Raw genomic sequence first — 25,454 nt, forward strand, 5'->3', positions numbered from 1 at the left:
TAAGTTCGTTCAATACATTGGGTGGGAAAGGCGTGTTTATGGTAGTGGTGGACTGTTATTGGCGTTAACATGACACTTATCGGGCAATAAAAAAAAATATATAATTCGCCGTTAATCTATTCTCAAAGTTGGGTTGGGAGCTGGGTCTATACTATGCAAGCTATGATGACTTTCACCTTGATATTTTAGCGCGGATGTATACCTAGCCAAATTGCACTGTAGTGGGCGAGAACGAGTCTTCGAACCTGTGTGTATGCGTTGTGTATGAAATTATCACATCAAACGTGAGCCGCTAACATGGATGCAGCTATGAAGCCGCCTGGTTTGCTTCAGGGAAATTTATTTTTAAGACGCTTCCCAATGGAAACTTCAACAAGACTAAGGCCAAATCACTCCCCCTTACCCCTTCCCCTTACCCATAGCCCTTAGTTTACCCCTAGCCCTTGGCCCTCAACTGAGGGGTAAGGGCTACTTATCCCTAAGAAATGGGACGCCACTTGGTTACAGGTACGTCATCTAGCACGTATCGATTTCTCCAAAGCAAGTAGTGTTATGCACTGATATTAAACGAAATTTGCTGCTAATGGAATTTACTTAAAACTGACATGATAGTCAAAGAAATGCGGGACTGTTGTGCAATTCAGCACTGGAACATTAGCGTACCAAACTAGCGATTTTTAGAAACGTTTCAATTAGGAAAATGGTTGCAAATATATGTTTGGGACTGTGTATAACACAAAACAAGACTGTCATAATTTTTTTCATCAATGAATTAAGCCGAAAATATATTTTTTTCCTCTGGATGATCTGGCCGCCATTGTTGCTGGTCGCGCAGTATTCACGTAGCCCTAGGTTTCAAGTAAGCTCCCGATCTTACTTGGTTTTAAGGGATGTATACCCCTTAGTCTTAGCCCTACCCCTTGCTCAAAAAGAGTATTGGGACACCACTAGCTCTCACAGGAACGTGCAAAACTAAGGGAAAGGGATGTAAGGGGGAGTATTGGGATTCGGCCTAAGGTTGTTTGCACCTTGTGCTATGCGGAATTAGTTTACTGTAGGAGTTCTTCCAGGCTCAAATACCACCTAAACGCAAAGCATCCCCTTGGCTAATGCGGAAGATGCCGGCCAAGCACTAATGTAGCGCAGGGGAAGAGTCGTCTTCGAACTACTATGTTTCAGTGCAACCGAGGCAAGCCCGTCAGCACAGCTTTATCAGCCAAGCTAACTAATTTAATAAACAGTTAATAAACATCTTATTGAACGTTATTTATTTTCATCACCAATTATCATAGTAGATCTTTCTCAAGCAGTTTGTGATGCATTTTGTAAACAGGAGATGAGCCCCTGGTCTAATGCGCCACCTGGCTTGAGAAACCCGTTCTCAAAGACTTACTTTTAGTCATTATTTGGGTAGCACACATATTCTGAATGCCTTCGGCGAAATTCAAATGACCCATTTTAATCTAGGTTAATCTAGATTAACGCCAAGATTACAGTGAGATTAATCTAGATTTAAAAAGATTATCTATGCCCACCACTAGTTTATGGATTTATTTCACAATAATGTAAAGATATTATTTGAGCCAAAGCCATTTTCATTGTAGAGGATGTACATTAGATAATATACACCCTGGAAAGATAGAAATAACTACGTAAATGTCAGACTTGTTCCATTTTTTATGTGACGTTCCAACAAACAAATCCAGTGGAATTTGTTAATATTTATAATTAGGAACATTTTCAATTAAATAAAACACTCTGATTCTTGCTTTTGATACTGTTTATTCTAATGTCATGCAAAACAATTCTCAAAAAACGGTGTGCTCATCCCAGTGAGACTAGACTATCCGATAGCCGCGGAAAACAAAGAAGACTAACATAGAGGTAGCACTACCTTTCAGAGCCAGAGAGAACAGGAAAAGAGCATCTATCAATGGCATTCAGAAAGCTGCTAACCCCTTACAACAACTTATGGAAGAAATTAGCTACCAAAAGATTGTTTAAATTGCGATTGTTCATGTCGTTGACAGATTATGGACAAGAAAAATGTGTAGGGCTGTGCAATATGACCAAAATCTCATATCCTGATAAAGATCCTTTCATATCCCTATAACTATACATATCATGACATGGCAGACTACATTATATGATTCACTGGTCAGGTGCAAGTGGACACTGCACCTGCAGTGAGGTCTGGGCTACGTTGTGGGTAGCTAGCCATGGCTATGTTTTCTGTTCAAAAGGTTTTGTAAGTGGCACTCTGTCTTTGTTCCATATGCCACTAATAGAGCAGGCTTCTAGCAACCAGTGTGACGCCCAAAAAAAAAAAAAAAACAAGGCCAAAAACATCTATTATTTAGGATTAATAACAGTAAATCGGTACATTGGTGTTGTCGGTCAGAAAAACTGTGTTGCTCCTTAACCTGACCATCTCAAAACTGAGCAAGCACAAGTTGGTCACATGACCACCTTTCTCTCCTGATTCTAATACATTCCACTCATTTAACCAATCAATGTACTTTACAACTATAAATTAAATAATATTTCTCCATACATTAAATTATGAATTAAAAGATTTAAATAAACAATATTTTAGATACTAGTTTTATACAACAAAAACTCTTCTTCAAATTGGCTCTTACAAGTATTGTGTTTGTAGGCCTACTTGAATAAATGACGCACAAAGCTGTGTGCCAAATGGAAGAAGTTTGTTGACTTCCTGTCTTTCCAACTCCTTACAGGAGCATTTGTGCAAGTGAAAATGATTGTTGTGGCGCAACATGTTTTCAGTTCTCTTTCAGATTCTTAACTTTAATGCAGATGTTAGATTGGTTAATATTAGCCGTCAATCGCTCCCTTCATGAGACACCCAAGCGAGACACAAGTGTAGATTACGTTACCCACACAGTTGAATAATCGCTCACGGACCTTCCCCCCTCACACATCTCGGCCCACTCTGGCAGACTCGCTCCCTCCTAATTTTTCAACATGGAAAGAGAAAAGAAAAAGGTCAAATTTGCCGGTCACATATGTGCGAATAGTTGTACAAAATACTTGCGCGCTGTAAAAAATGTTTAGCTGTCTAGAGCCCCGAATACCCCTAAGGATATCCTCCTAAATAATTAAAGCAGCTGGCTAGATCACATTCATGCCATAATCATAGTTTATGAAAATAAAGAGAGCATTTTTCAATTTTAGCATAAATCAATTGAGTTTAACATAGTGATGGGGGTTTAATATTGCCCAAACCCCAAAACTATTCTCTGTGGTTTAAAGGAAGAGGGGTAAACTGAACAGTGTTTAACAACATTAACCTAATATGCTGGAATTGCAGTAATTTGTGACACGGTCTGATAAAAAGATGATGTTTGGTCGGCTCACTGACAACTTTCACAGATTGTGAAAGTGCAGATTGTAAGCTTTCAAATGATGTCAGACATTCAAATCTGAAATAGTTGATACGCATTGATGAATGTTGGTAAACCTGGAACGCGCTAACCCAGATGGGGTTAAGAGAGGTGCAATTGTTGAGTGTTAATCATCAGAAGCGTTGAGCGCCGGTTATTTCACCACAGTGAAGAAAAGAAAACAATATTCCACTCAATCAAATTCCAGGATCCTGCTTTTTGACTTATCCTAGATATGTGTTATCACCCAGTATTTTTTACTGACTACATTGCACTTTACCTGGGCCGATTATGGTTCAAGTTATATATTAAGTTGTTGGTGCAAATCGCATCTTCCGAAAACAGCCTGAAAGATGTATTCACTGTTTACCAGGTCAAACAAAGAAATATTCATCCTGTGCACAATACAGTGCCCGAGATTAGCCTATTCGTAGGCTAAAATTAATGTATAACAAAAATGTACGCCGAACTAGGGCTGGGCGGTATGACGGTATATACCGTGCAACGGTAGAAATGTGTCTACCGGGAGAGATTTGGCTATACCGTTTCAATCGCGGTATACTTTATACTATATTTTTGTATTACAGGTGTTAATTAAATGTCTGGTTGTTGTATTGTATATAAGCCATCATATAAATCGCATTCTTGCGATATTTTGAATTGTAGTTTAACTTCTATTTGATTTGCTATTTTTTCGTTTGACCTGAAGCACATTTGCGTTGGTCTGACGGAATTGTCAACGTGGAGTGTATTTTGTCTAAGCGGACCACATTCATGCCGACGCTAATTACTTATATATTTGATGTCCCATTCTGCAGGTAACCAATTCGATTTGTTGTTCAAGTTTTATGTCTCGCGCTGTAAAATTCTTGTTGTAAAATTACACTGGTGGCGTTAGTAAAAGTCAGACTGATCGCTTTCGCTCATTTTGACATTTTCGTCGGAGGGCATTACGGATCCGTATTGAGCTGTGAGTAGGTCACCACGCGGATGGCATGACTGCGCATCAGCCAATCGGAACGCTCGTACTCGTAACTTTTTTTTGAGTCTATTGTTTTTAACTCAAGTGTTGTCTTGTGAGGCTATGGAAGCCCATTTCCGCTAGTGCAAGCGCGATATTGAGACATCATGGCTTGCAGTGGCAGTTAGCCCCGCCTCTCTCCTCCTCATAGCATTTAAAGCTACACACACAGAAATGGTATGTCCTAAGGAAGGCTCATTGTGGGACTGCTCGTATTGGCTGTATTTCTGAACCAAGGCTGAATTTCGGGAATGAGACCTCAGATACAGTATTAGGGGACCACTAAGGCCTATATAAAAGCATCCAAAAACGGCATGCCATGGGACCTTTAATTACTTGCCATCTTTTAAACCTAGAATCAGAATCAGAAAGGGATTTACCACATGCCTTCTTCAAATCAACATTTATTTGTATAGCCCTTTTTAAATGCAAGCATGTAACAGAGGGCTTCACATACGCCCATAGAACTGCCCCTCAACCAACCTAAACCCTCAAGGAAGTTGAGGAAAAACTCCCAGAAGGAGTTTGGGAGGAGCAATTCAGTGAGGTATCCCCTCCTCCAGAGACGGTTTGTGAAAGAGAGGAGCAGAACACAGGCTTAACATAGTCATACAGCAGGGAAGTGTCAAAGGGTTTTGAAATGCCAAAATCCATTGTTCAACTTGGTTTTCAACTTCTTGTGTTCTTTAACATTGATTGGGATAGATTTACTGCAATAGAAAATACAGTAGGCCTACATTATGAAGTGCACAATAAATGTATTTTAGATTACAACACACTATGGTTGGGCACAGATGAGCAGACTCCTGAACTCTTAAGGAAAAATAACACCAAAATGCAGTCGGGAGTGCTGCTGCGTTACGGGATATGTACATTTATTCATTTAGCAGACGCTTTTATCCAAAGCGACTTCCAAGAGAGAGCTTTACAAAGTGCATACAGTAGGTCACTGAGAATTAGGGCTGCAACAACAAATCGATTATTAAAAACTTTGGCAACTAATTTCATTATTGATTCGTTGTCACGCAATTATTACGCCACTCAATTTGTGGAGATGTTTGAGTATTAAAAAAAATGTGTTTCAGAACGTTGAGTAACGTTCTGAAACACCTGGCGGAGGCAAAGAAATCAGTACGACCCAATAGGGCTGGGCTATAAATCGATATTACTATCGACTAATATTACTAATATATAAGAAACCTTTTTTACCACCTGAAAATCACTCGTTGAAACATGCAGAAAGTGTGAGTTTGCACCAAGGTATTGATAGGTAGGCTATGGATAAAAAGCAAGGTTTTAAAAAGCTCAAGTTACTTGACCCCAGGTACGTGCTCCCTGGCCGCAAACATTTCTCTCACACCGCTCTGCCTAAACTTTATGCCGAGTGTAGGGAAAAAGTTGAGGAGGAGACTTATTTAACTACTACTACAGATCTGTGGTCTATCGTTTAATTATCGTTATCGAATGTAAATATAAATATTTATATCGATAATTTTTTACCCATATCGCCCAGCCCTATGACCCAAGACATCCAAGGTGTGGGAGCATTTCACACTAAATACTTCGAAACAGTGTGTTCATTGACCGAGGTGAAGTTAGTTTCATTTTCGACATTCGTCTCACATTCGGAAGATGCTACTTTGCAGCATCGCGTTAGGGACCGGGTGAAAACAACCCATACCATTTTAGGAATATAAACCTCAAACAGACACCAGAGTATCTTAACAAGGTCTGGTATACTTCCACAGCCTTTACTTTTTCAATGAAGTTTCAAATAAAATGATAGAGAATCACTCGTCTTTGAAAAATTGCTTAATCCTTGCAAAACTTAAATTCTTTCAAAGTGGTGTCTTACAAAATATCTTAAATATACACCAGATTATTCTTTTAAGTCTGGCCTACTTCCACAACCTTTCAATTTTCAATAACGTTTTAAACAAAACTCCAATACATTTCTCATCTTGGAAAATTGCATTAAATCCACGCTAATATTAATAACTTTTTCAAAATTGTGTGCCTGTTTGTGCACATTCTGAAGATTTTTTGCACTGTGAATTTGCACTGTCAGTTCTGTTTTTGAATAAAGGGTTGGAAATTAATGCTTTGTTTTGGTTTTTTAATCTGATAAATCGATTAATCGAAAAAAGAATCAACAGATTAATCGATTATTAAAATAATCATAGTAGTTGCAGCCCTACTGATAACAACAAGATATCCCCAAAAACATTGCGGGTAGCCAAAACATGAAGCACATATTGTGAAAAACCAAAAATAAGTGCCAAAGGAAAGAACCATAAGAGCATAGTTAAGCAAGTTACAATTAAACAACATGAATCGCTATAAGTGTAAGTGTACCTGTAGAAAAGTAAGCAACAGCAAAAAATATTTCACAGCGAGTACAACAATTTAAATCGGTTACCACTAACCAACAAGAGCAACAAGTCTCTCAGCAAGAGTCATTGTGATCCTTGAGGAAGCTAACATTGGGTCCAGCAAACCATTCCACCAAGTACTGTTGTGCTCCCGGAACAAGTGCGTCTTGAGTCTTTTCTTGAAGGTGGGGAGACAGTCAGTGTCTCTGATGGAGGTGGGGAGTTGATTCCACCACTAGGGGGCCAGACAGGAGAAGAGCTTGTGTTGGGACCGGGCGGTTGTCAAAAGAAGACCGTAGGTGGCGGGTGGGGGTGTAAGGCTGTAGGAGAGACTTGATGTAGTCGGGTGCAGTCCGGTTCACTGCTCGGAAGGTCAGTACCAGGGTCTTAGGGGAGTCAGATGGCTGAGCGGTGAGGGAGTCGGGCTAGTAATCAGAAGGTTGCCGGATCGAGTCCCCACCATGCCAAATGACGTTGTGTCCTTGGGCAAGGCACTTCACCCTACTTGCCTCGGGGGGAATGTCCCTGTACTTACTGTAAGTCGCTCTGGATAAGAGCGTCTGCTAAATGACTAAATGTAATGTAAATGTAATGTAATGTCTTGAATCTGATGCGGGCCATGATGCGTAGCCAGTGGAGGGAGATGAGGAGCGGGGTAACATGGGAGAGTCTCGGTAGACCAGACGGGCCACTGCGTTCTGAATCCTCTGAAGAGGGCGGGTTGCGCATGCTGGGAGACCAGTGAGCAGCGAGTTGCAGTAGTCCAACTTGGAGAGGACAAGTGCTTGGACTAGCAGCTGGGTGGAGTTCTCAAACGGGTATCTCTTATCATCCGGATGTTGTAGAGGGAGACCGGGACCGGGAGACTGCAGTAATATGAGCCGTGAGGGAGAGCTTGTCATCCATGGTAACCCCAAGGTTCCTCGCAGAAGATGAAGGGGTCACCGTCGCAGATCCCAGGGTGATTAAGAGATCGTGGGAGATGGAGGGGTTTGGCCAGGATGATGAGAAGTTCTGTTTTGGCGAGGTTCAGCTGGAGGTGGTGATATGTAGGCCCTACCTGTCTCTACACTTTGTGTGCTTCATACCGTCATTGTGAAGCTTCAATGTTTCGTGTTTTAATTGTTTTCACGCTGTTACAAGTTTAGACAGTCTTGCAATTGAAGACCCACAGAATCTACAGTACTCACTTTGCTCCGTCTTGGTACCTTAACCATTGCCGCCGCCGTCAGTATTGCCAGTATTGCCATGGCAATACTACTTTTGAAACAAGTATTGCCTCATTTGCCTGGCAACACTACTTTTTCACAGACCTTATGAGGTTCATTTAATTAAGAAGACTTGAGTAAACTGTAATGACAACCACATTTTATGTAGTGAGGAATCTGAAGCGATACGAAAACATTAGACTTTTCAATAGGCTACACGTTGCGCCTTGCGCTGGCAAAGTTTGGCAATACTACTTATACGCTGGTGATGGCACTAACGCTTAATTTTAACACGTCAGATTGAGTAGCCTATATGCGATTGCTGCGTGCGTCTTGACGAGAGGTTGATTTTTATTTATTTATCAACGTTAGGCTACACCATTCTGGGAGGGGGGCGGGGGGGTCGTGGGGCTAAAGCCAACTTGATGTGTTGAATGCTCAAAGCAGGTTTTAAAACGTATTCTTAAAATACACATTACTGTTTTAACAAATGATCATAACAAATCATAGCATATTGCCTAAAACCTAAGGTAAGCACAAAAATAATCAGTGATACATTTGCAACCCATAAAAAATTACAGTCGCAATGGCATTTCAAAAGGTTGCAAATGAAACCATTTTGGTCGCAGTGTAGTGCCCTGCATGAGATCAATAATCTAGAGAACAAGGCTTGACAACTCTATTACCAAATATTATCTGTAGAACAACCACAGACCACATCTTGACCCTTATCAAAATATGACTAGCAATGCAACAGTAAGTTACAATATGAGATGTGAGACCCATCAAGTAGAGACGCCGTCCAGCAACTCCAGATTTGAGCATATTAGAGGTGGGTGCCAGGATGACAAACAGCCTTACATAGTGAATTTTGTGCGATTGCGCCGCCTAGTGCAAAAAAATAATAATGAAATGGCTACAGAGCTGCACAACTATAAATGCTGAGCATGTCTCCGCACACCCGCACATGATATTAAGAATGCAGACTAGTATATAAACTAGGCTTAACCTGCAACGTGGTTGACATCCTTGGGCCGATAAATTACATTTTGCTGAATTTTTGAAGGGCTAGACGACAAACGCTTGAACAACGACTAACAACACAGAAATAAAGGACAAATTCACAAAGGTATGTTCATTTTCCAACCGTGCCTTTGCTCCTTAAAATAAGTGCCATCTAGCGACCAGTATGTGTCGGTAACAACATCCCTGTCTGAAGACTATGGGGCCATTTGACAGTCTCGGCGGTTATAGTGTGAAAAAGTAAACTCCAGTCTGCTATTTGTATGCCTTGGTTCCATGAGAAGCCTTTAAAAAACCATGAAGTCAAATTCACTGTTGACATTCTTTACAGATGCTGAGATGATGAGCATCTAGATGCATAGATGCTCATCTGCAAATGTAATAGGGCTGTCCCTGACTAAGATTTTCTTTGGTCGTCCAAGACTCTGACTAAAACATCTGAAAACAAACTTTGAATTGCTTTTTTTTTTCACACAAAAAACCCAAACATTTTCGGGATATGACTCAATGGCTGCTGGACATTGCAGGTTAAGCCGCTAATAGCCTACTAATAATAAGACTTGTATCACCAGTCCTGTTGTAACCGAATGCCGATGGTATTTAATATCTCTTACAAAGTACTACAGATAAAAAATATTGTTTAACATTCAAATCATCAGAACGCGCTTATCACTGCCTGAAAACTTGCTGCATGCGAACTTACGTAGAAGCTGAGTGGGGAACGGTGCAACAAAGAAAGATTTTGCTGTCTTGGCCGGAGAAGATAATGTCATTGGATTTGGACGTGATTCTTATAATAGGCATATTCATTTTTCAACACAGCGCGTTAGCATGAGCGAAGTAGGGCTAGGCCAACTTACGTTTTTCAGGTGGTAGGCTACATCATATTCAACGGCGAACTATGAAAAATTAACTTTTGTTGGCAGAGTTTGCATTCAACATTTTTCGAGTCACCTGGTACTTTGTAAATGTAAATGTACTTTAATGGAATGCTGCCATACCACAACTTTCTTTGCCATTTTGACTAATAACACCGACAAAGTAGGCTATGGCAGAGTTTGTAGTTCTGCAGCCAATTGCGCTCGTGCCGTGTGCAAACTACCAAACTAAAACAAAGCGCAGATTAACGAAAGGGAAAACAGTAACACCTTTTCTTTTAAATTATATATTTTTAGAGTTGCTTTATTTGTCTTAAATAATATCTACAATTTCTGTAGAACATTTCGTTAATTTAGCAATGATGACACAAGCGGGAATTAGATCTCACACTGCCATACGGCATCTAGACTAAAAAAATCTTAGTCGACCAAGAGCATATCAACCAGAAAATCGACTAGTCGACTGAGTGGGAACAGCCCTAAAATGTAATTTCCCGCATTGACAATAAGACAGTTACATTTAATTTACAGCAATTGATAGCTTTGATCTGTGCAGTAAGATTAACGCAAGCATCTTATAGATAGTGTGGGAAATAATGCAGGGACTGCATCAGGTGAACTAGAGAGGGTACAATTTCTGGGCAAATTGTAGGTTGTGCTTGTGTCGGTTGCAGATGGGTATGTTTCCAGGCTGTGAATATTCCCACACAACAGAAGTCTAGTAATTAGCTAGCTCTACAATTTACCAGGGCTAGGTCTGAATCTAGACGCAACATGGAGCACAGCTGCCAGCTGTAGGATTTAGCTGGTTGACGCCGGGTAAGTAGGGATCCTGAGACTGCTCAACAAAAGAACGAGGGTTCCCCCTCGTTCTCCCCCCTTTGTCTAGCAGATTAAGACATGTTCATAGGTACCTAGCAAAAAGTTGCCTCAACTTTCCTAGACTTAGCTACGGTACTAATGCTGAGGGTTCCTGATATCGCTGTCTGTCTTACTAGAACTGTGTCGTTGCTAACGTTTTTGCCACAACAACCTTGTAAGCTCCTAACCTGTGCAACGGAATGTAAATAAAAATACAAGTAACACAATCGCTACCAATACAAACCTTTTGACACCGACTCTCTCTATGTAGTCCGAATATTGAGGTATCCTTAGGGGTGGGAAAATAAATACAAAATATATGTATATGAGAGAACAATGGTTTGAACTCACGGAAGGCAAGCACATCCCAATGAGGATGTTATTGAACCAGTTTTCCTTTGAACCTAAGAAGAATGTCAATTCTTCATCCAATTGCGGTAGATTAGCCGCAGCAGTGAGGATTGCCTTGTCATGAAATATTTTGATAAACGAATATATCATGATACGTACCATTACATTCTATTCTTCAGAATTATACCGTGATCTTCATTACCACGTTTACCACGTTATTTTTTGCCCGGGCCATTTCCTGCATGTCATACCCTGTCTCTCCCTGCTTTTCCTGTCTCTTTGTTAAAATAAAGAAGAAAATGCCAACAGAAATATATTTTTTAAAATTGTATTGCAAACTTTTTAGTTTTTACTCAATCACTATTTGTTAAGTTAGCTGGAAACCGGGGACTGGACTGCATATAGGCCTATATTTTATATCAGTGTAAGTTTAAACACCCTACAAGAAATAAAAGCTTGGAGGTATTATATTACATTTTATTGTGAAAACTTCGATTTCTCGGATATTATTATTATTGTACATAATGTATACAAAAATTCAAAAAAACTAATCTAAAATCCAAATACATTTTACACTTTACTAAATGAAATTAAAGAAATATAATTGTTAAATTTGACTGATTCTGTTGTTCTTCTCTCCAGGATGTCTGGCATGATGTCAGGTGCTTATGGTCCAATGGCTGGTGCCGTAGCCCCTGGAGTTGGGGCAACAGAAGGCATGGGGGCAACACCAGGAGCCGGAGTTGTAGCAGGAGCAGGAGCAGGGGGTGCAAGCACTGGTGATATCTCTGGTCTCATCCAAGCGTATGTATTCTAAAACTTGCATCACAATGTTACTAGAAAGTTGTAACACCCAATACTGCACGAATAACAGCTGCTTTCTAAATCGTCTATGTAACACTTTTGACGATAAAGGGGTGATTGACTGTTTTTTTTTTAAATATTTCACACTGTTCCTTAAGGTCTCCGAATAGGGTATGTAACATTTGTTGGGCTAAAAATGCTGTTGCATTTGCTGTTCTATGCCCACTGATGCATCCAGTGAAATCTTCCTGGGAAAAAACGCGAGGTTTTCTCCTTTTAAAGGTATGCTCATGAATATATAGATGAGCATTGGTTGGTTTACGACGAGTGAAGCTGCGGAGCAAAGACGCAACACGGCCAACAGCACTCACTGAAACAACGAAGGTGGAGACTTGAAATAATCACTAACAAATAAATCTATTGAGTTGTGTCTACACAACACAGTTTTATACAGATTGACTAGAAATCATTTGAAATGATTACATTAGTTGTTTCCACTTCTGTTGACGAAGCAGACAGGATCGCTTTAGGTGGGTAACGTTAGCACTACAGCAGAGCGAACAAACTATCGTGATTCAACTCGGCTTCAGTTAGCTCTAGCTATCTTGCTGAAAAATAGATCTGGACAAACATGCATCTTGAATTGTAGATTTACATGACAACACTGGTTATTTATTTAGATGAAACTCCGTCGCTGATAAGTGCTGTCTGAAATGGAACACTTACGTTAACCACTTGGCGGACACAAATCTGACACAAATCTGCTCGCGACAGCCGCGAAACCTGTCAAAATGAACACGCTTCTCCACCCTAAGTGGGAAAAAAAGAGGCGTCCGTTTAGGGCGAGTAGTGTCCATCATTGGACCGTTTGCAGTGCCTTGCGGGTACTTTCAGTGCACTGAATTCTGCTGGTTTTGTGAGTGTAAGCGCCCTAAGCACTGAAAATCAGTGCTCGAAGTGCATAAGTGCGCGGTAGTAGACACAGCTTAGGTGTTTTTGCCATCTAGCTGTTCTTGCATTCCTTGCTAATCAGCGTTAATTAAAAGCAGATGAGCTAGAGTCTAGCTAACATTGACTAGATAGGCAAGGCTGATGTTTGTCTACCATAGTGTAGAAGATCCCTGTGCAGGTCGACCCTCGACACATTTGCGCGAACCATTTCACCAAGGAGGGTTTTGAAAACCTGGGACAATGTAAAGCAGAATTTGCTATGAAGCTATTGCTGAAAAGATGTGCATTCCTACCTTATGTTCATCACAACCGCAAGCTGTAGTATGATTTTGTCGGTAACAGTTATTAGCAATGCTAACGTATCCTATATCTAGCACCTGCCTTTCTGCAGTTCTTTCAAATAGATAATCTAGACAGGCGTTAGCAATAGGCTAGACTGCTATTATGGCTATGTCGACTATAGCTAGTCTAGCTGGAGTCATTTGCCAAGTAAGGTATGTTGAAGTGTTTAGAAACATATTTAGCCTTCTACCTATGCTAGATACAGGTGACGTTAACATTGCTAATAAGCTAACTGTTAGCGACAAAATCATGCTTGCGGTTTGTGATGAGCATACGGTTGGAACAGTAACTCAATTCAGCAACAGCGGTTTAGCAAATCCTGCTTTACATTGTCCCAGATTTTCAAACTGTCCTCGGTGTAATGGTTCGAGCAAATGTGTAATTGAGGGTCGAAGAGAAGAGGAATCTTTCATAGACAAACATCACAGCCTGTCGAGTGTTTGGTTCCTTAGGAAGACTCTGAAAAGTGTCAGCATTCCCTGTACAGCTTGGAACCACCGTTGTCCATTTTCAATGTGCATAATATGTAATTCTGTGGAAGTACAAAGCGCAGCAAATTTTGGAGCGAGACAAAGGTACAGACCGTGGGTCTCATTTATAAAGCTTCTGTACGCACAAAACGGGGCTGAAAATGTGCGTACGCCACTTTCCACGGAAAGGTTGTGATAAAAAAAAAAAAAACTTGACGGGAGAATGTGCGGTCCTCCACGCAAACTCTGACCCTCTCGTAGGCCTATGCACATTTTGGAAACAGTTGGAATTGGCGACGCAGATGACCGTACTGTAGTCAGACTGCAGAAATTGAATGTGGGAAGAAAATTACTCGTAATATTTATATATTTTGTTTTCCTCACACACGTTTTTTCCATTCAATTTCATGATTATCATGAAGATTACATCCAGCAGTGTTATTTGCGCTTGTACCGAAGGATACTTGTTCCATAAACACCTTGTACAATCCAACTCAAATTTTAAATCAAAATTCTGTGCTTCCTCACCATCAGATTGTCCACTACGGGAGTGCAGGAGGGGGAGATTCCCCGACTGCATGGAATACAGGATAACATCACATATCCTACCTTTAGATTACTGCAGAACACAGTGTATAACTAAATATATTTTTTTAATACTGTGCAAATATCCTCATGTCAAAAACTGGAAATACAGTCGTTAAGATCCTGTGCAATCGCTACACTCTACGTCCTCGTTATCAGTCCAGACTTTAATAGACTACTGTTCATAACAAAAAGCTTTTGTTTTCAAATTGTATCTCGACTCCGGGCATCGTCTGGCACAGTTGACGCCACTTGCACAGTTTTTTTTATTGGTGATCCACCGGCCACCAAATAATGTGGTTTTCGGGCCTCCACCAATAGGCTAATAGTGTCTGAGAACTTTCGCTTTTTAGTTTTTTTGGTCGCCATGATTCACCGTGAAGAACAATCGCATCCAGGGTCATGAGACACTAGATTAGCATTCTTGAGGTGCTTTGCATTGACCATTTATGGTTAAAAATGGGTGTGTTCAGGGAGGGGTAACCTTCTGATTCACATATGCACACTTGTGGGTAATCTGTGATTTATAAAGGGAACATTGCGTACAGGTGTGCATACGCACTGTTTTATAAATTTGAATTTGTGTGTGCGTACGCCATTTTAGGCTTTTGGGCGTACGTACAATTTTTGTAAGAATCCTACGCACAGTTTTAAAAATGAGACCCCAGGGCCAAAAAAGTGGAGCCTTTTTCAAAACATACCGTTTTACAGCCATAACATCATTAACACTTCAAAGACGGAGAGTTTTCTTAAATGCGATTCCTTTGATCCTTGTGGTTTTTTAGGGAATCGCATTTGAGACAACTCTGGCCGGTTTACGATTGCTATTTCGAGTTCGGAAAGTCTTCTGAATTCAGAACAAATCCCAGATGAGAAAACTTTCATGAATGCCAAATGTTTTCCTAAATCCAATTCAGAAGAAATTCCTTCTAAAATTCTTAACTGCGTTCGAGAATGAAGCCCATTGTGTTCCTGGAGGAAATAAACTAACATCTGATCCAACAAATCTTTCCTAAGTACTCGTTGTACAGTTGTACTGTACCAGTTGATATTAGTACACAGCTCACTAGACCGCTGGGGTGGTCGCAAGCACACTTCACCATAATCCAGAAATGAACCAACTTTTTAGTTTCCGGTCCAACACGACAAATTACCCAGGGGGTGAATAATGAATCTGTAGACGGTTATTGACTGACATTTTGAACAGTGTGGTAACCAGAGTCCCTTTTAGCAACCGTGGCAAGTTGTTTGTTCATCAACAGTGTACAAAAGATTATAATAATTGTAGTCCTTGATATTTACTGGATATGTAGCATACCTGAAGTTGTAGGGTTGAAGTAGAGCCCTTTAAGTGTGGTTTGCTACAAGTAGTATACCAAGGGATGGGACATATGTCGCTGACGCATAGATGCTTGTGTCGCAAAACCAATACGCACAGTTTCAAAAAAGTGTTTTGTAGCTTGTATCAAATTACGATAACCACGTGATAGGTGACGTTCAATGCTTCAAACATCACAAACTGGTTCGAAGTTTTGCCGCTCTTCTGAACCAGAGCCATAGAGGGAACGAAGCCACCCCTTCTTGTTAAAGACAAATCACACATTGCCAGAGAAGCAGCACCAGGCATCGCTCGAGTTTCTTCCATCGGTCATTATTATTTAGCCAAATCCGTATTGTAATAATTACAATTCTGTGCACTTGAGTGTTGTGTGTTATTTTATTGAAATGAAACGTAACATTATAGGACTAGGTAGGTCTATACAGGTCCCAGAAAACAAATGTTGATGATTCGTCAACATTGTCAACAGTAATAATAATTAGTAAATATAACTGCAAGCAGTAATGGCGGATTCCTCCAAACACTGCGAACCATTGAAAAATGTATATTATTGACAAATTGTAACTGTATAGAAAAATCTATGCTGAAGAATTACCAATGGGATACCAAATCTGAAATGCAATACCATCAATATCCACAAGGGCCTTTATTTCAAGCCAAGAAGTGAAAAGAGGGGGCTTGTTTAGCCTATCCATTCCAGAAAGCCTTGTATCGTTGTGCTTTAGGGCGTGGCCTGTAGCGCCACCTATGGGTAATGGTGGGCCATTTGTGGTGTGGTAATTACTCTTGGCCTATACTATCAATGTTTCAGAATTTTTTTAACTTTTTACCATTGCATACAAAATCGGAAATGCAATACCAACAAGATCCACATGGGCTTTGGTTAAAGTGTGGTTGTTACTCTTGGCCTTTACTATCAATGTTTCAGGATTTGGAGACCTTTTTACCGTTGCATACCAAATCGGAACTGCAATGACACCAAGGTCCTCAAGGGCCTATGCAGACATTCAAGGAATGAGTGGGGGCTTGGTCAGCCCACACTCTCCTGAAATGTTGAGTGTGCGTCTTGCCAAGCCCGCGCATGTGTCAAGGGAAGAATGAGTGTGTGAGAATTTGGAGCACGCACAGGGAGGAGCAGGGGACACATTTCATTGGACATTTGCCTAGAAATTAGCCAAGCATGCATGTTTCAAATATTCACCAAAAATCGACCTTTCATCTTACTGTCAACCTTTTCTCAGATTTGTGTACTAAACATTCTCAAGAGTCTTCATATGAATTTGTTTGACTGGCTGATGTATAAAGCATTGCGAACCATTGAAAAATGTATATTCTGGACAAATTGTAACTGTTTAGAAAAATCAATGCTAAAGAATTACCGATGGGATACCAAATCTGAAATGCAATACCATCAAGATCCACAAGGCTCTTTATTTCAAGCCAAGAGGTGAAGGGAGCAAGCTTGGTGGGCCTATCCATTCCGGAAAGCCTTGTATCTTTGTGCTTAGGGCGTGGCCTGTAGCGCCACCTATGGGTAATGGTGGGCCAGTTGTGGTGTGGTAATTACTCTTGGCCTATACTATCAACGTTTCAGGATTTTTAGAACTTTTTACCATTGCATACAAAATCGGAAATGCAATACCAACAAAATACACATGGGCTTTTGTTTAAGTGTGGTTGTTACTCTAAAAAGTTATCCAAATCCTGAAACATTGATAGTAAAGGCTTACCATCAACGTTTCAGGATTTGGAGAACTTTTTACCATTGCATACAAAATCGGAAATGTAATACCATCAAGATCCACATGGGCCTTTGCTAAAGACCAAGGAATGAGTGGGGGCTTGGTCAGCCCACACTCTCCTGAAATGTTGCGTGTGCGTCTTGCCAAGCCCGCGCAAAAATATTCATTGAAAATCTACATTTCATCTTACATTAAACTTTTTTTCAGATTGATTACTAAACATTCTCAAGAGTCTTCATATGAACTTGTGATTGAATCAATGTATCACTTTTTGACCGGCGGATGTGTACAGCATAATTTTAGCATTAACGATACATTTGATTTGCTGTATATCAATCATTATTGGAGATATGAAGTTGCCTTTGCACATTGTAACATGATGTAATGTGTTCCACAGATATACCAACTTTGGTGTTGATATCTAAAAGATGTGACTGTTTGGTTGCTTTTTTGCTAATTTTGATGTACCGGACAAACGGTTGTGACGATCAAAATTATTTTCGATAACTTTTGTTAGGCTTGGTCTGAAGATCATCTCGGGTCATTTTGAAGAAGATTTGACATAATTTGTAGGAGGAGTAGGCTTTTCAAAGGTTTTTGATAAAACCGGAAATGGCGGAAAATCTATATAACCGGAAATTGACGCCATAGGGTGTGTTAAACTCGTCTTGATCCAGGGAATCCAATGGTACCTCATTTTTGAAAATCGGTCATACGGTTCAAAAGTTGCGTGTGTAAACACAAGTCCAACTTTGACCCATTGGTGGCGCTAGAGTGGTCTAATGGGAGACATAAAACTTGGTGTAGTTATAGAAGTAACTGTCCTTAATGAGTGTGCCAAATTTCTCAAAAAGTTATCGAAGGGGTCTAGGGGCTGCCAATGACTCCCATGGTACAAGAATTACAAATAATAAAACCACCAATAACAATAGGTTTCTGATATAGCCCACGACTAACGACCACACCAGGTCGGGGGGGTCGATACATTTATATATCGTTCTTACCTGTAATTGTATTACCTTACGTCCTGGAGAAGAAGTTGACCCCCCCCACCCCCCCGATTGTCATTGTATAATTCGCACTCGGTGCAAACTGCTATAGTATGGGCCTACATAAAATGTATAAAGTCATTGGACTTGTTTGGGGAGGGTGTTCTGTTTCAAGTTTCCGCTAATTTGTTACTGACAGTCTTTAATGTATATGACGTGATGACGTCATTGCCTACGTATATTTCACGTTGTGTTGTTTATGGTTTCAGTTGACACAGCTTCGAAGTCAGAACTGTTCATGCCTACATAGCCTTTTTGTTCATCAATTGTTTTTAAGCTCTTTGATAGCATCTTCGGTAAGATTTGTGGTTTTTAAATGTTAGTGTCACACAAGACGAATACCTGAACTTAAAGTTGTCCTTATGGCCCGTTCCTGTGTGTAATGTTGGCAAAGCACCCTGTGTCCGTTTTGACCCATTTGTCATAGTTATGAAAGTAAGCGTTTTTTCTTTCGACATAACTGAGATTTTTCGTGTATTTAATGTACCAACTAACTTAAAATCATACTAAGAAAACGTCTACAGTATGCCGTCCATAATGTTTAATTTTAAACATAAGCTTAAAACATAAACTTAATCTTTTTGTTCAGAAACAATACTGCCTTAGTTTTACGTAGTATCATTTAGCTCATCTAAGCTAGTGAGTAAAGTAACCTATCAACATTCTACTCTGTACTGTAATTTTTAGCCCAACTTGTACAGTTTCATAATATCTTTGTTTTATGAGCCAATATGTAAATTAGTTAGTTCATGTCAGGTTAGGCAAAGGTAGCCTTTTAAACCTGTAGGTTTAAAAAGTATTCTGATTTGATTGGAACTCTCTCTTTTATACATTTATAGTTGGATTTGACATTTAACAGACATTTAATTCATTTAGCAAGTTCTTTACCTCAAACAACCATAACACAGTACATATGGTGTACAACACCGCAGTCAGATTTGGCGAAATTGCTAGCTTGGATGTTATCTTTACATATACATTGTCAGCTAGATAATCATATTGTAGGGTCAGCGCCCTTGGGTACCCAGCATGCAGTGCAGCATGCCAAAAAACGGAAAGAGTTGTTGAAAATAGTTAGGTTAGAAAAGCGTTGCAGGGAATTTCAGTTGTTGTGTTCATTCAGCTAAATGTGTGTACTGTTATTGTTTGTTAGTTAAGATAATCCTGTTGGTCACCCTGATGTGCATGTTGTGTAATTAAATGGGACTAATAATCTCCCACGATCTGTCAATCACTGGGATCTGCGACAGTGACCCCTTCATCTTCTGCCAGGAATTTGTCGGTACCATGGACGAGCTCTCCCTCACGGCCCACATTGCTGCAGTCTCCCGGTCTTGTAGATTCACCCTCTACAACATCCGGAAGATCAGGATATACCTGTCTGAGCACTCCACCCAGCTGCGAGTCCAAGCACTGGTCCTCTCCAAGTTGGACTACTGAAACTCGCTGCTCGCTGGTCTCCCAGCATGTGCAACCCGCCCTCTTCAGAGGATTCAGAACGCAGCGGCCTGCCTGGTCTACAATCTACCCAGATGCTCCCATGTTACCCCGCTCCTCATGTCTCTCCACTGGCTACCCATCAACGCCCGTATCAGATTCAAGACCCTGGTACTGACCTTCCGAGCAGTGAACGGGACTGCACTCGACTACATCAAGCCTCTCCTGCAACCTTACACCCCCACCCGTCACCTACGGTCTTTTTCAGACAACCACCTGGTGGTCCCACCGCTCAAGACCTCCCAGTCCCAACACAAGCTCTTCTCCTGTCTGGCCCCCTAATGGTGGAACCAGCTCCCCACCTCCCTCAGGGACACTGACTGTCTCCCCACCTTCAAGAAAAGGCTCAAGACACACTTGTTCCGGGAGTACAACGGCACTTAGGAATGCTTGGCTGGAACTGATGTTAGTTTCCTCCAGGATCACGATGACTCTTATTGAGTGACTTGTTGCTCTTGTAGGTTAGTTATAATGAAGTTAAGTTTTGTACTCGCTGTGAAATATTTTACTGTTGATTGTTCTTCTACAGGTTCAGTCCTGCACTTTTTGTGGTTCATGTTGTTTTCATTTGTAACTTGTATAACTGCATGCTCTTATGGGTCTTCCCTTTGGCACTTGTTTAGTTTTTTCACAATGTATGCTTATGTTTTGGCTGCTTGCAATGTTTGGGACTACCTCGTTGTTATGATCAGTGACCTATGCTCTTTTGTAAAGCTCTCTCTTGGAAATCGCTTTGGATAAAAGTGTCTGCTAAATGCATAAATGTAAACGTAAAGAGGGGTTCAGGCATTTTGGGCTGGTTTTGAGCACTTGTTGGGCTGGACATTTTCGCCGGACCTGGCAACCCTGAACTCAGGTGTGATGTCATTCCCAGTCCTGAGCCAAAGAATTGTCTTGAAATGTTGTGTACGTACTTCATGTATGAAATACATGTTTGTATCATGTTTGTATCATAGAACGCGATACACAATCAAGGATGGGAACAACCAGTTTTAGAATTAGCAAATGACTCTAGTTAGACTATCTGTTTTCGGCATTAGAAGGGAAGCTTCCAAAAAAATGGCCATAAAACAAATAACAGTCTAGCCTATTGCTAACGCCTGTCTAGATTATCTATTTGAAAGAACTGGAGAAAGGCAGGTGCAAGATACAGGATACGTTAGCATTGCTAATAACTGTTCCGGTTGTGATGAACATAAGGTCGGAACGCACTTCTTTTCAGCAACAGCTTCATAGCAAGACCTGCTTTACATTGTCCGAGGTTTTAAAAACCGTCCTTGGTGAAATGGTTAGAGCAGAGGGTCGAACTGCAAAGAGATCTTCTATGCTAGAGCCACGGTATACATCAGCCATGCCCGTCGAGTCAATGTTGGCAAGATTCTAGCTCATCTGCTTTTGATTAACGCTGATTTGCAAGGAACGCAAGAACAGCAAGAGAGTGAAAACACCTAGACTGTAGGCATGTAAACTAGTTTAGGTTGCTAACGCAAGAGCATAGGTAGAATGTGTTATGATTCAGTTCATTGGCGATGGGGCTAACACGTTATTTCATGTTCCTGACTGTGTTTCATTCAAATAAATAACCCGTGTTACATGTAAATCTACAATTCACGATGCATGTTTGTCCAGATCTTTGTCAGGTTATTTTTCAGAAAGATATCTAGCTACAGTAACTGAAGCTGAGTTGAATCATGATATAGATTGGTTGATGCTAAGCTGTAAAGTTCTACCCACCTAAGTCGATCCAGTTTGCTTTGACAAAAGAAGTGGAAACAACTAACCTTATCATTTCAGATATCTAGTCAATCTGTTGAAAACAGTGTTGTGTAGACACAATAAATGTATTTGTACGTTTTTATTTCAAGTCTACGTCTCCACCTTCGCTGTTTCAGTGAGTGCTGTTGGCCGTGTTGCGTTTCTGCTCCGCAGCTTCACTCTCTGAAAACCAACCAATCAGCGTGCAGCTCATCTAAATATTAATGAGCATACCATAAAAGGAGAAAACCTAGCGTTTTTTCCCAGGAACATTTTAAAGGATGTATCAGGGGGCATAGAACAGCACCTGGGAAATTTTCCGCCCAAACAATGCTACATACCCTATTCGGAGCCCTTAAAGAACAGTGTGAAATACGCCAAAAACCCAGTCAATCGCCCTTTTAAAACTTCTAATGAGTCATCTAGAACCATGTGATTCAGGACAGCTTTCTTCAATCCTGGAGGCAGTTGAGTCTCGGCTGATATGCCACAATAGCATGCTTATGGTGTATACAGGTCTTGGCATCACATAATCATGCGACTATTATGATACACTGAAGCAGTGGTTAGCTAGCGCGCTGGTGGTAGGCCTACATATTTTGCCACAGAAACCTGAATCTTTCATAAACCTTCCAACGTAACCTTTCAAAAATAAAAGCAATGCATTCAGGAAGTCCCTCCTCTCCCCCAATTTCCACCGGAGACAACCTCACAACATCTTTCCCCCCAGTCTGTCCCTAACAGCCCTACTCCCCCTTCCACCAGCCCATTCATCCCATCCAGCCATGGGAAAGCAGGAGCTATCAACAGGATCTGAATGAACAAGCTTGTTCAATACATTCTTTAGTCCAGTTAGATTACATTTATATTTATGCATTTAGCAGACGCTTTTATCCAAAGCGACTTCCAAGAGAGAGCTTTACAAAAGAGCATAGGTCACTGATCATAACGACGAGGTAGTCCCAAACATTGCAAGCAGCCAAAACATGAAGCATACATTGTGGAAAACTAAACAAGTACCAAGGGGAAGACCCATGAGAGCATGCAGTTGTACAAGTTACAAATTAAAACAACATGAACCCCAAAAAGTGCAAGACTGTACCTGTAGAAGAACAATCAACAGTAAAATATTTCACAGCGAGTACAAGAGTTCAAGAGTTAACTTTGTTATAATTAACCTACAAGAGCAACAAGTCTCTCAATAAGTCATTGTGATCCTGGAGAAAACTAACATCAGGTCCAGCCAAGCATTCCTAAGTGCCGTTGTACTCCCGATTGAATATTTTTTTTAATTTAATGTTTATTTCAGGCGCAATGGCCCATACACGAATACATTACATGCAAGAGACATGAATCTCCTTATCTAAAACGCTTAATTAAAAACAACACATGGCTTATGTTCAGTGTAGCAGTAGTTTCTCCAAAACTGGCTCCTGGAAAAAGCGTCTGAGGATAACAGGAACTGAACTATGTAATTCCCAGGAGCCTAACTATGTCACAAGTTAGGAGGCGAGTAGCAAAATAATGCATCAGCTTTCGCCTCCTGGCGTCAAAGGTGTCAACACGCAGCTGCGCAAAGAGCCAGCTGTTGCTGCTAGACCTTGATCGCGACATGATCATCTTAAAAGCGTTGTGATAGGCAACTCTAAGTCTCTTCAGCGCACCAGCGCTATGGTTGCACCATAGCTGGGCGCAATACAAGGGAGAGAGCAGTGTGCCATAAACAGGATTCGCTTCGCCTCAGTAGAGCATTTGCCAAATGTTCGGGTTAAAGGGTTAGCTTTTGTGTACAACTGGCAAGTTTTTGTGCGGATAGAGCTATCGTCAGAAAGATCTGGTGTGATTTGAAAACCGAGATAGGTCACAGAAAGAACATACGGGTAAAGGCGTGCCGTAAAGCTTCACCGAGGGTGGCGTTCCGGGCAAGCGACATCTGTGACAGGGAAAATACATGCAGTTTGTCTTTTTATCACAAAAAGTAATGTCGTTTTCAGCACCAAAGGCCTCACAAATATGAATCAGTTTCTGCAGAGCCTTTACCAACAGGTACACCTGCACTTAGAGATTAATGTTGTGTAATTTAACTTGTTTAACTACATGCTCTTATGGTTTCTTCCCTTTAGCACTATTTTTTGGTTGTTCACAATATGTACTTCTTGTTTTTGACTACCCGCAATGCTGTGGGGCTATCTTGTTGTTATTATCAGTGACCTATGCACTTTGTAAAGCTCTCTCTTGGAAGTCGCTTTGGATAAAAGCGTCTGCTAAATGAATAAATGTAAATGTAAATATCAGGCAAATATTATCAGCATACAATAAATGATTAACAGGGACGATCCCAATAAAGCAGCCAGCATTGGCTGCGTTTAGCTTCCCAGTAAGGTTCGAAACATACGTATTGAACAGTAGTGGAGACGGTACACTCCCCTGGGGGACACCGTAAATGATACAGTAAACAAACTGCATATTGTGCATGGTTCATGTTAGAATTGTAGCTAAATCATATGCAACACCTTTAACTTGTGTCAAAACTTAAACTTCTGTCCATTTAGGGGTCAACAGTTTGCACAACAAATGCAACAACAGAATCCCGAGCTCATTGAGCAGCTGAGGAGTCAAATTCGCAGTCGACCGCCAAGTGCAAGTAACGAGGAACAACCATGATACTTACAGGTATGAATTTTGGTTATTTAAGGTTTACAAAAACGAAAATCAATCCATTCATTTTATCTGATTATTATTAATGTATTATTCACCAACCTGTAAATATGGCTAAAATAAGGGTCTGCTTACTACATTTGTTCTTGGACAGATGAAAACCTGTGGGGAAAGTGAAGACGGGCTATCCTTTTATATGATTTGTATTACTCTCTCTGCTCCATGGACAATAAAGATTTTCATCGATGAATGCATGCGTGGCCATCTTCCACCTCTGACTCGAAGGAGAATGATCATTGTGACTCAACAATAAAGGCAACATTTGTTATTGTATTGTCTTCAATGGGCCTCAGAACTATCAAACTTTCAGGAAGTTTTATTCAACAGTTCAGCCTCTCTTGTAATGCAAAGTCATACCAGTGTAGCAAATGGTTGCAATGTTTAATGTTACTAACCGTCATCAGAGCTGTCTAACTGAATCCAATGATCAATTATCCAGTGTACTAAAATGCAGTTTACTAAAACAATTAAACGTTTTGCGTGTGGAGGTTCACATCACTACGTTTATGGATCACAAGGATTATTTGAAAATAAATTATTGAACTGGTAGTAATATAAGCTATGTAGAGTATTGTCAAAAATAAAGAACGTTCAGTGGAGCCTTTAAAATAGCCTCTACCTGTTGTGTGATGTATGCAGCATTGATCTAGTCAATCAATAAATCACACAAATCTCAAGTTTCTCTATATTTGTTATATATTTTGCATCCATATTTTTGGTTTCTTGTTTTAATTAAATCATACTGGAAATGTAGTCAAACACTTTATTCACCCAGAGAGACAAAATAACTCCTTGTGCACTTATTTGCACAGTTTCCAGCATTCTAGAAATTCCCAACTCATTCTCAAAACCTTTGGTTTTATATCTACACACAATACTCTGTGATGGTGAATGGAAAACCATGATTTGATACCTGTTATACAGTATATGTGTATATATGTGAAAAAGTATATATTTTTTGAGAAAATACAACAAGAAGGTTGCTATTTAGTAGGCGATGGTGGATGGGACCACTCCTGCTTCTCTGATACCCCCTTTCCACCAAAGTGAACCGGGAGGAGCTGGTGCTAGAGCCGGTTAG

The 25,454-nt window shown here is 40.5% G+C and overlaps 1 protein-coding gene across 2 annotated transcripts in view; it reads left to right on the plus strand.

Annotated features, from left to right (window-relative positions):
* sgta (small glutamine rich tetratricopeptide repeat co-chaperone alpha) overlaps positions 1-25,050 on the plus strand; it is a 47,462-nt gene extending 22,412 nt beyond the window's left edge. For both annotated transcript variants that reach the window (XM_047049648.1, XM_047049649.1), the window contains exons 10-12: positions 11,764-11,925; positions 24,208-24,328; positions 24,468-25,050. In XM_047049648.1, the coding sequence (XP_046905604.1) occupies positions 11,764-11,925; positions 24,208-24,319 (274 nt within the window). In that variant the 3' untranslated portion in view covers positions 24,320-24,328; positions 24,468-25,050. The remainder of the gene's footprint in view (positions 1-11,763; positions 11,926-24,207; positions 24,329-24,467) is intronic.
* Positions 25,051-25,454: the final 404 nt, after the last annotated feature.

The sequence above is a fragment of the Hypomesus transpacificus genome, chromosome 26 (assembly GCF_021917145.1).
Source record: "Hypomesus transpacificus isolate Combined female chromosome 26, fHypTra1, whole genome shotgun sequence".
Classification (NCBI taxonomy): Eukaryota; Metazoa; Chordata; class Actinopteri; order Osmeriformes; family Osmeridae; genus Hypomesus; species Hypomesus transpacificus.